Source organism: Podarcis tiliguerta (genome assembly GCF_965153285.1).
Source record: "Podarcis tiliguerta genome assembly, chromosome: 1".
Classification (NCBI taxonomy): Eukaryota; Metazoa; Chordata; class Lepidosauria; order Squamata; family Lacertidae; genus Podarcis; species Podarcis tiliguerta.
This window is the reverse complement of record NC_139534.1, coordinates 59,371,852-59,385,024: the sequence shown is the minus strand read 5'-3', so window position 1 is coordinate 59,385,024 and position 13,173 is coordinate 59,371,852. Positions and strand designations below refer to the sequence as shown.

At 44.5% G+C, this 13,173-nt stretch overlaps 1 protein-coding gene across 3 annotated transcripts in view; it reads left to right on the top strand.

Moving 5' to 3' along the window:
• HRAS (HRas proto-oncogene, GTPase) overlaps positions 1–12,796 on the top strand; it is a 64,773-nt gene extending 51,977 nt beyond the window's left edge. For all 3 annotated transcript variants that reach the window (XM_083428453.1, XM_083428451.1, XM_083428452.1), the window contains exons 3-6: positions 3,112–3,290; positions 5,753–5,912; positions 7,335–7,459; positions 11,037–12,796. In XM_083428453.1, the coding sequence (XP_083284579.1) occupies positions 3,112–3,290; positions 5,753–5,912; positions 7,335–7,454 (459 nt within the window). In that variant the 3' untranslated portion in view covers positions 7,455–7,459; positions 11,037–12,796. The remainder of the gene's footprint in view (positions 1–3,111; positions 3,291–5,752; positions 5,913–7,334; positions 7,460–11,036) is intronic.
• The last annotated feature ends 377 nt before the right edge of the window (positions 12,797–13,173 follow it).

Genomic DNA, 13,173 nt, shown 5'->3' with positions numbered 1-13,173 from the left:
GAGAAGTTGATGTAAATGCAAACATGCAATTATTATGCAATTACATTATGATGTGAATTATGCAATTAAATTATGATGTAAATGCAAACATCTACGGAAACAATTAACAGGATAAGACTATCATGTAATTAGCGATCTAGTAATATGGGATATGTCTGCAAATGATTGTCTTGTGCATTGTAGAATTGAATATTTCAGGTGCAGCTGCAGAATCCTGAGAACCTTTACTTAATTAAAAAAAGACCACATTTCTAGCCTTTTGGTTGTGAAGAATGCTTTGAAAACATGCTCATTTAGCCTGCTTACAGATTAAGGGCTGGTTGTGCAATGACTGGGAGCTAAATGTGTAAACTGTTTTATGTGGTGTGTGTAATCTGTGTTAGAAAAAGTTTCACATGAACACATCATTAGGTACTAAACCAGTTGACAGATGAATGTGCAGGTGGGAACTTGCCCTTAGAAGCCAGAAAGGGTCTGTGAAGGTTTCTATACTGTGATCTAATTTAATATCCTTTGATTGTGGGGATTGGGGTATTCTTTTGGAGAGGTTTCCTCCCCTCCCTCCAAAGTAGATGTACCCTCGGACTGAGCCACACTGAAGCAAGCTGCATCTGTGTACAAAGATGAGAACACAGTGCTGGAGCAACCAAAGAGACCATTTCCATTACGCTTCTGAAAAGCCATTGGGGAGGCAGCTGATACATTATTGATGGGGTTATATAAATGCCTCTCTCTCTCCCCCTCTCTCATGAAAGAGTGAGATGCCAGTCACCTTGAAAGCAGCTGGCACCAAGCCAAGCAATCACTCAATGTTCTTGGGCTTTTCAGTTATTGTTCTGTCTCCCAAGGTCCCCCTTGGAGAGTTAGTTACTAGGATGGTCACAGTGAGGCATATCTTAGACTTGCATTGGTAGTAGTCTGGGCAGTTTCTGAATATTTAAAGAGTGGACTGTGGGATTCAGCAGCTGATTATATATATATATATACCTTTGTTTGTGTCAGAACAGTAACACTCTACTGGATTAATACGCCTGCTTCTGGTTTCCAAAGGAATTTGGAGGCCCCTTCTTAATGTTTGGCTCTTTTTGGAGGTCAAGCCGTTCACTTCCTTGCCCCTTGGTTTTCCTCCAGGAGCAAGGGGCAGCTATGCACAGTGTACACTATTCAGATAGTTCTGGGGTAGCGAGGCATATGGTGGAAGTGTACATGTGCCTTCTTCCCGGTGTTGCCTTCTTCCCTCAGTTCTAGCAAGCACAGTTTCACTTAGGCAGAAAGTTGAAAACCAGAACCTCCAAGGTAGTGTACTAAAGGAGGAAAAGGAGATTGCATAGAAGCTGAATGAATTTATTTGCCTCTGACTTCACTGTGGAAGATAAGGGCGGATGAACTGTGTGTGAACTCACTTTTCCAGGGAGTCCATAGCCCTTCAAAAGTTGTCATCACAGAAGTACCTGGCAAATTACTATATCCCATTTAGAAGTCTTTCTCAGAACAGCTAATGCCACAAATGAGTTGGGATTGTTAAAACTGTTGGGGATTTTAGGGACAATTCTCTCAGAATTTGAGAGAAAATGGGTTCTTGGCCTTTGGGAATGGAAGGAAGCCTTTCCAGTCAGTGTATTTTATAGCCATGCAGAATGGAATGCTAGAATAGACCTATTGGGTGTTCTCATAGGTGTGACTTAGTCATGATGTGCTGTATTGTGGATATAGGCACACAGAAAATGCTTATGCTGCACATGAACTCCATTCAGTGCTTGCCCACGGTATATTTACTCACTGGCCTGTATGTGGTGTGACCACAGGAGATGATTGTGACTCTCCCTTGAGCAAAGCTGCTTTTAGAAGGATTAGTATACACTAAATACAGCTAAGAAAATAGGTGTGTTAAGGCTGGGCAGCTCTGGTGTCAAAGGCATACCTTGTCTGTCCTGAGGCAGCCCTGTCAGTTCCAAGAACAGGGCCTTGGCTGTATTAGTTACTACTCTGGCACCAGAGGTGTCACCTCTTCAAATGTTCCTCTTTCCATTTTAAGAGACTGGCTTTAACCAGCAGGGTAATTGAATCGAAATCCACTCAGACTGAGACGGCTTCCTGACCTGTTAACACCCCCCCTGCTCTTTAAATTAAAGTGTAAGAATTGCTTTTTGCTAGATAAAAAGTCCATACCCGCCCCCCCCCTCCTGCCACCAGGAAGTTTAAAGCCAGGCCCACCAACAACCTTAGACCTGTGAGATGGTTCCTTTGGAGGAAAAGAACATAATGGCTATAGTATTATGTTCAATAAAGTCCTCCCTTTCTGCCAATTTCCCCTTTCTTACCGTGTGATTCTCTTTATTATTGAAGGAACTGGTGCTGGCAGGCTAACAGAATATGTCTTGCATTCCCTGGGACATTTGAGCATCCTCTTCCACAGCAATTCATGAATTGAATTTTAAGTGGAAACAGAGCTCCTGCCCCAAAACAGGGTGTCCAGTGCTGCACAGAAGTGTCCATATGCAGAAGGGCTTAGCGTGGTCATTAGGCAGACGCAGCATGGACTTAACAATGGATAGATTTGATGGCACAGGAGTGAGCATCAGATTCAAGAAATGAGTCTTGTGTAGGAACCTGGAGGAGGAGGTGGCAGTGGCAAGATGAAGAGAGAGCTAAACTGTCCCAAATTCACCCCTCTTTAAAATTCCTACTCACTAGATTTGGGTGAGTCCAGCAGTTGAGCAGCATCTCAGTTGTGTTTTTCAGATGAGTGCCTTCTAATCTAATTGGCTCCATCAGTAACTAGGGAAAGTAAGCTAGGACTATACATCCACGAGCAAGGGAGGACCCCAGCTGAGATGATGTCTCAGCCCAGTGATGAAAACATCAAGTCAAGGTAACAAGCAAGTTAAGCAGCTGGAGGGGAGGGGGTCGGGTTGGCAGTAGAGCAAGGAGACCAGGGCATGCTACTCTTCCATTGGTTCCGTCACTAAGGAGGGGAGCAGAAGGAAAACAAAAAGGTAGGATTCAGGATTGCCATAGGCGAAGTAAATGAAATACTGATAGAGGAGATACGCTGGCCCTTTCTTGATTGCTCCTCTTCTAATCCCTCTTAATTCCCCTATGGCCCTGCAGGATTCCTACAGAAAGCAAGTCGTCATTGATGGAGAGACCTGTTTGTTAGACATCTTGGACACAGCAGGCCAAGAAGAGTACAGTGCCATGCGAGACCAGTACATGCGGACAGGAGAAGGCTTCCTTTGTGTCTTTGCTATTAACAACACCAAGTCCTTTGAAGACATTCATCAGTACAGGTCAGTAGAAGTGAGCTGAGCAGCAGAGGGCATTGTATCATCTTCCTTTCGAAAAGGAAGACCTGGAGGGGAGGGACCATGCTGACTCCACTTTCAGATTATGCTGTGCTACAATTCCACCACCCGAAAAATGGAGCTTTTACCCGATGATCAAGTTCAGCAGCTGGCTAATAGCAGTTGTTATTATCCCAAGGAGACTGCTGATGGGCCAGGGTGAGAGCTCAGTAATGTAACATTTTAATGTTTCTGGGGGTTTAAAAGGAGAAGCAGCTTCTCTGCTAATTAATGGAGCAGTAGTTTTCGTGAAAGGGATGTTGTGGTGTCTTTCCTTGAGATCCATGTTTTTTCTTTCAGGCCTGCTATATATATATATATATATATATATATATATATGCTTTCGTAGATTTTCACGGGTATATATATATATACAATATATATATTGTTCAGACAATGCAGATTTTGCACTAGAAAACCTGGTTCCCACATGAACTGTGCAAATTAAGCACATTAGTTTGCACAATTTATTCTGCTTCCCCCTTTCTTACTAGACTTGGGGTAGGACAAGGAATTCCTGAGCAATGAAGTTCTGTTCCCAGCTTCTGTTAAAAAGGTAACCTGCTCTTTCTCTAGGTTTCAAGATTTCAGATGGCATTGCCTATATATATTTAAGCATATTTATGCAACTATAAGGGCTTCTCTTCTGCCTTGTATTTGAAACGGCTCAGAGGATCTCTTTTTCTTGATCTGGAAAGACTCTGCTATGGCAGTGTTTGAGAGCTGTGACTGTGGAGTGGCAAACAGGGTCCCACTGTGCTGAGCAGGAAGAACATCGCTCAGGGTGTGAGCACAGACCCTTTGTCAACAACAGGCTACACCCAGGCTCAGGGCCATACATCTCCCCAAGCCACCAGGCTGCTGTCCAGGTGCAGGATGTTTCCATGTGTCCCTAGGGAAAGAGCCAGGCCTCTGTTACTCAAACAGATGACTGCTCAACTCCCTACTTCAAAAGATGTAAACACTGAGGGACATTGACTCAAGAGATGCAGGACGGCTTTTCCAAATCACTCTATCCTCAGATTCCTGATGTGTTTGCTACAAAGCTTTCCTTCAAGAAACGCTACGTGCACACGCACATAAGCACTAACTTCTTGCTCAATTCTCAGTGCTGAACATCAGAAAAACAGTGATACCTTGAGTCATTTTTGACCATAAGAAAAATACAGTGAAATATTCACTTCTGTTTGGACAAATATTTTATAGACATCATCCTGCATATTCCCCACTCCCCCAGTAGGTTAACAAAGCTATGCTTCTGTTTGTAAATTATTATCATTATTGTTATTGGCTGTTTGTGTCCACTGAAAGCTCAGAACCCCAAGCATCAGGATGTTTGGCAGTGGTTCTGCGCTTGGGTTGATACCGGGAGACCTCTAGTATAGCTCCCTTGCTGTTGTGTCCTGGCCCCTGTTTCATTTGCCTCCTGTCCCTCCATTTTGTTCCGAAGCCCCACACCTTCCTGTGATAGGCCTGTTCCTCCCCCCCACCCATCAAGACCATGGGTTTTAATCTGTTGGCAGATGTGTGTGGATTGGTAATGTTCCTGGCATTCTTTGAGGGGTGGGGAGGGATTAGACTTGAGCTGCCTTCTGGTGTTTTTCAAATCTGCGGTTCTGCGAGTTCTCACCTTCTACCACTTCAGTGTTTGCTCAAACGCCACCAAGTTCTGCATAAACAAATATTGTGCTAAATTAAATTATGCAAGACATATTTCCCTTGGGACATGAGGCTCTTCCAGTAGTAGCAAGATGCCTTAATGCTGAACAAACACTGTTGAAGTGTCATCGCTACTGTGGAAGAGATGTTGTAGTAAATGGCCAGTGCGAACCTTGGCCTTGATAAACTTCCTTCTGTGTGGAGAATTTGAGTTTATTTAGCCTATAACTTTTCAAAAGGGGCAGGACACAGATTGAAACCTATATATCTTCACTGTACTGTTTTTGGTGCTTGCTAAAAACTGGTTTATTTAGGCAAGGCTGGAGCACGCAACCCCAGAGTCGTCCGTGACTGGACCTAATGGTCAGGGGTACCTTTACCTTTACCTTTTTTACCCAGAAATGTAAAGTTGAGGTGTGTTTTAAGAGGCTTTTTAAAGTATACTTTAAATTCCTGGTTTTATTTACATTTCGAAATGTTTTGATCCATTTCTTTTTAACTTTTGGCTTTTATCAACAATTTTCAGGCATATTTTATTTAAACCGCTTAGATATTTTATATGATGAAGTGGTATACAAATTTTGTTAAATAAAATAAACACAATATGTAACCCTACTTGCAAAATTGGGGGGCAGAGAGTGTCTATAGCAACATTCTGCTTTGCTTCATCGTCTCTGATCAGGATCTTAAAAATGCAGAAAATGGTGGCTTTTCCTTCATTTGCTCAACTTCTGCTTTCTCCTCTGCAGGGAGCAGATCAAGAGGGTGAAGGACTCTGATGATGTCCCGATGGTATTGGTGGGAAATAAGTGTGACCTTCCAGCCCGGACTGTGGAAACCCGGCAAGCCCAGGAGCTGGCTCGGAGCTATGGGATTCCCTACATAGAGACATCGGCCAAGACTAGACAGGTACGTAGCGGGCAGGTGTGCAATTACTTTCCACCTTTGGAACGAAGAGAAGAATCCAGCCTGTACTCCCAAGAAATCGTCTTTTAGTGTGTTCTTCTAGCTCTCTCCTATGAAAACTGAGTAGAGGATTTCTAAAGCTTTGGGCGTGTGAACCAGATGGGGATTCTGCTATCCCCATATCCCATCTCAGCAAGTTGCAGATTTGGTGTGTCAAATTATTGAGACTGAATGAGTGTTTGGCCCCAATTTTCAGGAAGAGCACAACTTTCATAGTGTAGCCTTCCAAGTTTAGAAGCCTGCTTTGAGTGTTTTTCTGCCCTTTCTCTGGCTGGGAGAAACTGCCCAGCTGTTCTAGTAATGGCAGAAAGCCCTGTCTCCCCACCCTTCTCATCCACTCCCTTCCTGGTAGCCTGCTTACCTTCACGTGTTGTACAGAGGGATGGATGTTGGGCTTTCCTTTTCCTTTGTAAAAGACTGCCGCATGATTGACAGCAGTGAGGCTGGCACGTAGCTCCACTGAGCAAACGCCACACATGTGCCGTCGGTCTCCCAGTGCTCCAGCTGCTAATTACGCAGCAGGTTGTGTGGCCTCTGCTGATGGCCCCTGAGCGCTGGGGAACATAAGTGTGAATTACAGAGGCTGGGATTGAGAATGATTTTTCCATTAAGGCGATGCTCGGATAAAGCTGGCAAGTAGCCTGGCTCAGCTACTGGCTGCAGTCTTCTAAGTGACAGCGAAGACAAGGATTCAGCCGGAGGCAGTGGTTCTCTAGGGACTCTCACTGTGCTGTTCTGCACAAGCTATTTCCTTTGCCCAAGTTTAGGCACCTATGCTCAGTTAATGGTCTCGCCATGGAGGCATGAGGTCAGATAAAGAATACACAGAAAGTGCTGCTGTGCTCATGGGAATAACCAGTGCTATTTTTCCAGAAAAAGAGGTGACAACTCACCTCTTGTTCTCTTACAATGGCAATGGCACTCACCTGAGAGGTACGTTCTGGCTGGGGGCAAAAAGCACAGGGAAATAGCAGTTTGCCATATCCTTGTATGGCCTGTAGTTTATACCTGGCTCTCTCCGTGTGATTACAGACCCACAGGCAGTACAGATGTTTGTGTGAAGACCTAAGTCAATCTGTGAACCAGTCGCTGGTTGAACTGGTGTGTTACTAGTTCACAACAACAGGGTATTGTGTGTATTCTCAATTTCTGGAATCAAACATCCATATTTCCAAGTACTCATCTATACTATAAAGAAGCAGTGTTTGTTTTCTTCACTAGTGTCCATGCATTCAGAACCAACCCCATTGATAGCAGAAAATGGATTCTCAGCGACTCTTTTGGATGGGCATTTAGTGTTGGTGAATATGTATGTGCATGAGAGAGAGGAGTTTGTTCTCAAGACACTTTGTTGCTCTCTCACAGGGAGTTGAAGATGCCTTCTATACTTTAGTGCGGGAGATCCGGCAGCACAAACTACGCAAATTGAATCCCCCAGATGAAAGTGGCCCAGGCTGCATGAATTGTAAATGTGTGATATCATGACTAAGGTAAGATGGTGGGGAAATGAACAAAGCATGTAGGGAAAATGCCCACTTCCCCAAATCATCGGCTGCAACTTAAGTGCTTGAAGAGTTCCTTTTACCTCCTGAATGGGGCAAAACCAGAAGCAATGAGCATTAAAGGCACTGTGCTGAGTTCCTTAGTCTTGTTTGTGGGTGATTCCCTTAGTTGTTCATATTTATGAACTAGATCAGGCATCCCCAAACTCGGCCCTCCAGATGTTTCGGGACTACAGTTCCCATCATCCCTGACCATTGGTTCTATTAGCTAGGGATGGTGGGAGTTGTAGTCCCAAAACATCTGGAGGGCCAAGTTTGGGGGTGCCTGAACTAGATGGTGTCCCTCAAGCATTTTGGAAGGTGTAGGGTGTGGCTGGTGCAGTTTGCAGCCTGTGTTCTAAAGCAATTAAAAGTGTGTTTTGATCACAATTACTGGGGGAGATGCTTCAGACTAGACTGGCTTACTGTCAAAGATGAGTATGAATATCTACATTCACTGTATGGAACTTAATGTATAATCTACCCTTCCTGTGTAGCTGAGCAGTAAGCAGAGCTCTTCCCTTCTCTATGGAAGCAGCAGCTTGTGTGTTGCTTTATATTAAAAAACGACACTTAATTCTACTCTGCCTGAAAAAAATTATGACAGAAGAGTGAATGGATGTCAAGTCGGTTGGGATCTCCCAGCAGACCCCATTCTTGAGCTGTACCTAGGGCAGCTATTGTTGTTTTAAAGGGGGGTTTCCAGATGTGCAAATAATCCAGATGTCTGAGAGCATTTCCTCTGGCCGGGGTTGTGAGTTTGGTTGGGTGGGGGGCCATTTCCTGTTCTTTTGCTGCTGAAAGTGCACAGATGAATCCCAAACGCTCCTTAAACTGCCTGCCCTGAGAGAGATGCTACTGCCAACAGCTTGTGGGGAGGAGAAAGCCCTGTTCTTGCCAAATGTGTGTTCATTTCTACACCCCCATTCACTACCCTCGTTGTTTGTGGAATGTCAAGGTCTGGCCTTCCTGAACTCCTCTCTTTCTCTCTGTTACTAGAGAGCTGCGCCAGTGAGGAGTGCATAACTTGGCAATATGCTTATAGGTGTGGTCCCGGCTCTTTTGTGGAGGAAATGGGAGCTGGTTTTCCCGTAATTATCTGCAGTGCAAATGGGATCCAGCTTTATGTTGGACAGCATCTTTCTGAAAAAGCAAGCTGTCCCCATAAGACTTTGGAGAATTGCATAAGCAGGGGTAAAGCTACAGGAAGTGCGATGTCTAGGATTCTTAAAAGGGGAGCAGTGGAGTGACAGGGTCATGCAAAAGAATAGCTTTCCAGCTATAGAAAGCTTCTTGCAAGTTTTTATCCCACCACCACAGGTCCTATCTTTACAGAAGGTGAATTCCCTTTTTTTGGTTGCCCTGCTGTCTGCTCATGTAGCATTTGTATCTTGTGATCCCCTATCTTCCAGTGTTTCATAATTAGAATTGCATATTATGTTTAATGCTGGGAACAGTGTTTGGGCACTGTGGCTATATTTCCTTCCTCTTTGTCCTAATGATGGCCCAAAAAAAAAAAATTGAGTTTGAGCCATTTCTGTCCGCATGACCTGTGTCCAGCCTCATCTTATATCTGCTTTGAGAAAAGCAGCTTAACACTGAATGTTAGACCCAGAAGGATGAATATATATTATGATAGGCAGGCCTTAGCCTTCTTCATAGATAGCTCAGTTGGTAGAGCATGAGACTCTTAATCTCAGGGTCGTGGGTTCAAGCCAAAAGGATTTCCTGCATAGCAGGGGTTGGACTAGATGATCGTAATTTTCCCTTCCAACTCTTCAGTTCTATGATTCCAAGCTGCCCCATGTGTATGCAGAGTTCAAGTCCACCTTCTGAGTTTCCAGAAGGGTGGTACTTCAAGGAAACGAGAGGGCAGCCACACATGCATTCATCTCTTCATTGCCCAACACAAAGCAGAGCTGAGATCATAGTGGACTTAAAGCCTTCTTCTGTCTTCTAGTATTAAAGTAGTAGTAGCTGTGAGACAGCAGAGCCATTCCCAGTGCCGTAACTGTGAAGGGAGCAGCAGACAGTCGATGTCCATCCTTTGGATAGTTATTTACAAGGCTGGTGTTATGCACTAAAAACAGGTGATGGTACTGTTACTGCTAAAGCACGTGATGGAAGGCATCACAGATTGGGCCATGCATTCTCTCCAGATTTGCCTATATTGGAATCCCATGGCTAGGCCAATATCCACATGCAGCAAACACTGTATGCTCAGTGGATGGGTAAATCAAAGAACTTGGGAAATGGACTTTAAGAGTCACAGCATCATCCTGAGGATACTAAAGAGTACTGCACCCATTTTTCCTGCAAGAAATGGAACCTCAATGAGAAGTTCAGCATTACGAAATATTTTACAATTACTGACCCAAACTTTCTTCCTTCATATTCCTAGTTAAGTGTTGATACTATTTTTATACTGTTTTTTTAAATTTGCTATGCTTCTTAAAACAGCACAGCTCAATGGTAGCGAAAGATGAGATAGGCATGGCCAAGTGACTGGAAATTAAAGCAGTCTTGATGCTTTATGTGGCCAGCTGGTGTTGTAAGTTGACTGACAAAGAGTCTCCACTGTGACATCATATTTAAGCCAACCTGTCACCACCACCAGCAGTTATTGAATGTCACACATGGGAAGCTTTTAAGCCACTGCAGCCAATGCTATTCTTTTTCAAGGGAGACCATTCACACAGTTGCCTGTAAATCATTGAGGGGCAAGACACCACGTGTTATATACATGAACATGGGAATCTGGACTTAAATCTGGTTTAGGAAGAAACTGACTAATTCAGACCTCTTCCCAGAAGAGAGCCATTGCTATTAAAATGCTGGCAAAATTTAGTGAACTTCAGGTTGTGTTCATATGATTCCCTGCTGCTCTCCCATCCCACTGACCCAACCCTTCTTAGCTTCTTCATGGTTGCTGTGTCATGTGCTTTCAAACCATGCCATGAAAAGTTGGAAGGAACTAGTCAGTAAACGTGGGGGGGGGGGGGAGAGGAGAGGAGAGAATTCTCAGTAGCTATTAAGTTCAACACCCCAAAATGCACTTGGCACTAAGCAATTTGCCCTGTTGTATAATAGGTAGCTTTTTAACAGCTGCATGAACTTACTGCTCTGCTTGTCAAGAGTCAGCTGTAACAGAGCGCCATCTTCTTATTCTAAGCATTAGCTGTTTGCTGCAGAAAGGCCACTCCATGAGTGGTAACATGCCTCAGAGTTGTAACATGCCTCAGAGTTGTTGCAGCCACAGAGTCCACACCATCAAACCTTGAGAAAAGAGCACACTGGAGAAAACCGTGTCATAGAGCTGCTTTCTCCAAAGCAATCTGTCCCCCCTCTGGATTTCCCTTATTCTGCAAAGTTATTTTCTGTGTCTTTTGGCATTGTTTAAAACAGTGTGGTAGGAAGAATGCAAAGTGTGCGTTTAAAGGTTTCTGAAGTGTGTTATATATTGGGAAACCATGTGTGCTTAAGGAAATGGTGAGCTGTTCTAATATCTGTCTTCTCTGTTCACCAGCTGACCAGACTGTGACTTGGAGGGATTTCTACTGTGTGTAGTGCAGAGACAGAGGTGACATGAAAGAAGAATCAAGTGGATTCAAGGGAAGGGGACAGACGAGATGGTGTCTGCAGGCCCCGAGAGCTCTGCACAGACTGTCTCAAAACTTCACCAAGGCCTGCAATGAACTATTTTTTATTTTTATTTTTGAAACGCTCCTCTCCTCTCCTTGCCTCCCTCCCCCTCCTGGCAACTTGTACAAAGCCACAGATGGAAGTAAATTATTGTATGATGGTCTTGACACTGGTTTCTGCATCTCTGTCCCTGTTCCCGAGGATTGACTGGCATTGCCTGTTCTTCTGGAGCAGGCACTGGCAGAGGGGAGGGGGAGGCCCATGCAGAGCAGCCAGGCAGGTCGCTGCTTCAGCCTCTTTGAGCTCGCCTCCTTGGCTGGGGCCAAAGCCTAGTTGGAGCTGTGGCTGTGCCCTGGCCTGCTTCTATTTCAAGAAGCCTTTTACAGAAAGGGAGCAAATGTGGGTTGAGTGGCTCCATCACTGTATCTCAGAAAGAGAGTTAGCTGTGGCCTGCAGAAGATCATACCTCTTCAGGAAGCGTTGCCAAGAAATTCCACCCACTGACACTCTGCTATTCTATAGTGGTAGGGAAACTCTTTACTGGTCTCAGCCATTTCTGGGGGTGAGGTGGGGGAAGACATATAAACATACCTCCTTTATGAATGGATTCTAAGCCAATTCTCAAACTGCTGTTCCCAGAGTTGGGTTTCATTTACCTTTGCCCCTGTTGGTTTACATTGGCGTAAACATGGAAGACGGTTCCTTCTCGTTGTTCTTGGCAATTGTTAATTCTCCCCTGTCCTAAAACAACCCAGTGAGTTTTCTCTGCGGAGAGTAGTACTGCCTGGTGAAAGTTCCCTGCAGGCCTGGAGTGGGGGGTGGGGGGAGAAGGGGGGTGTTCCTTTGCAGCATGTCACTCCCCCCCCCCCTTCTGTGGTGTTGGGAGGACTTGTGTGTATGTGTAAATATATAAATGACTATACAGCAGCTTGTTGATTGCAACTGAAGGATGTTTGATTCTCCGTTTTAGTCTCTGTGTTTCACTGAGCCCAACTTCTGTTTCATCCATTAATTTACCTGATGGAGTTTGAAGGAGAACAGCTCTTTCTTGTCCCTTTTGTGGGGGGGGGGGCATTGGGAGCTGTGCTGTCTTTCTTCCCCCAGAACCATTGTGTCTTATGAAGGGGTGGGGAGGGGTGCCTAATGGACAAGAAATGGTCACTTGTTGGCTTTCTTCTTTGTTGTAAGTTTGGCCATTTCCTGAGCAGTTTTTTATGCTTGTTGCCTGTGCTGGGGCTGACTGCATTGATGTGCTTGTTGCAAATCTTGTGAACTTCCTGGAGGGGCAGCTGGTCTCTGGAGGCACAGGAGTGTGTTTCCTTGTTCCTGCTCTGACCCCTTCTTTCCTTTGCAGCCGCTGTGCCTATGCTGCTGCATGCACAGCTCAAATTCCTGCTCTTCAGGTAGCAGCTCCTCTGTATTAATGTGACTGTACCAATTATACTTGCTGTTTCGTTAAAGGTTTTGCCAGTAAGATAGTCAAGCCAGGTGCTCGGCCCTAGCTGAGCTAAGGAAAACAAGTTCCTTCCAATAATTAGGTGACTGGTGTGGATTTTTAAAGGGGGGGGGGTCGATCCAATGTTGGAGGTGTAAATGAGAACCCAAATCTAGCCTTAAATGTCATTAAAAAGTGTTGTTCTCAAAGGTGTGTTTATTTTTGAAGTTGACTCTTTGCATGTTGCATCTCGCTGGTTTGATGCCTTTTTTCTAAAGTTTGCCGAGTATTAAGTCACCTTTTTGTGCTGCATCTGAAGATAGGACCACATGCTCTCTTGAAAACAAATGCTCAGAAATCTGTCCTATCTTAGTCCTACCTCCATGGTTGATCTTCTTGAACCGAGGCTGCCTTTGGGAGAGGGATAGCTGTTGCTTGGTAACAAAGATGACTCAATATAGTTGCATACTCTCTTGACAAATTATTATTATTCCTACCTTTGTAGATAATTTCTATTCTCTACAGCAGGGGTAGAGAACTTGTGGCCATCTACAGTTCCCATCAGCATGGCCAATAGCAAGTAGTT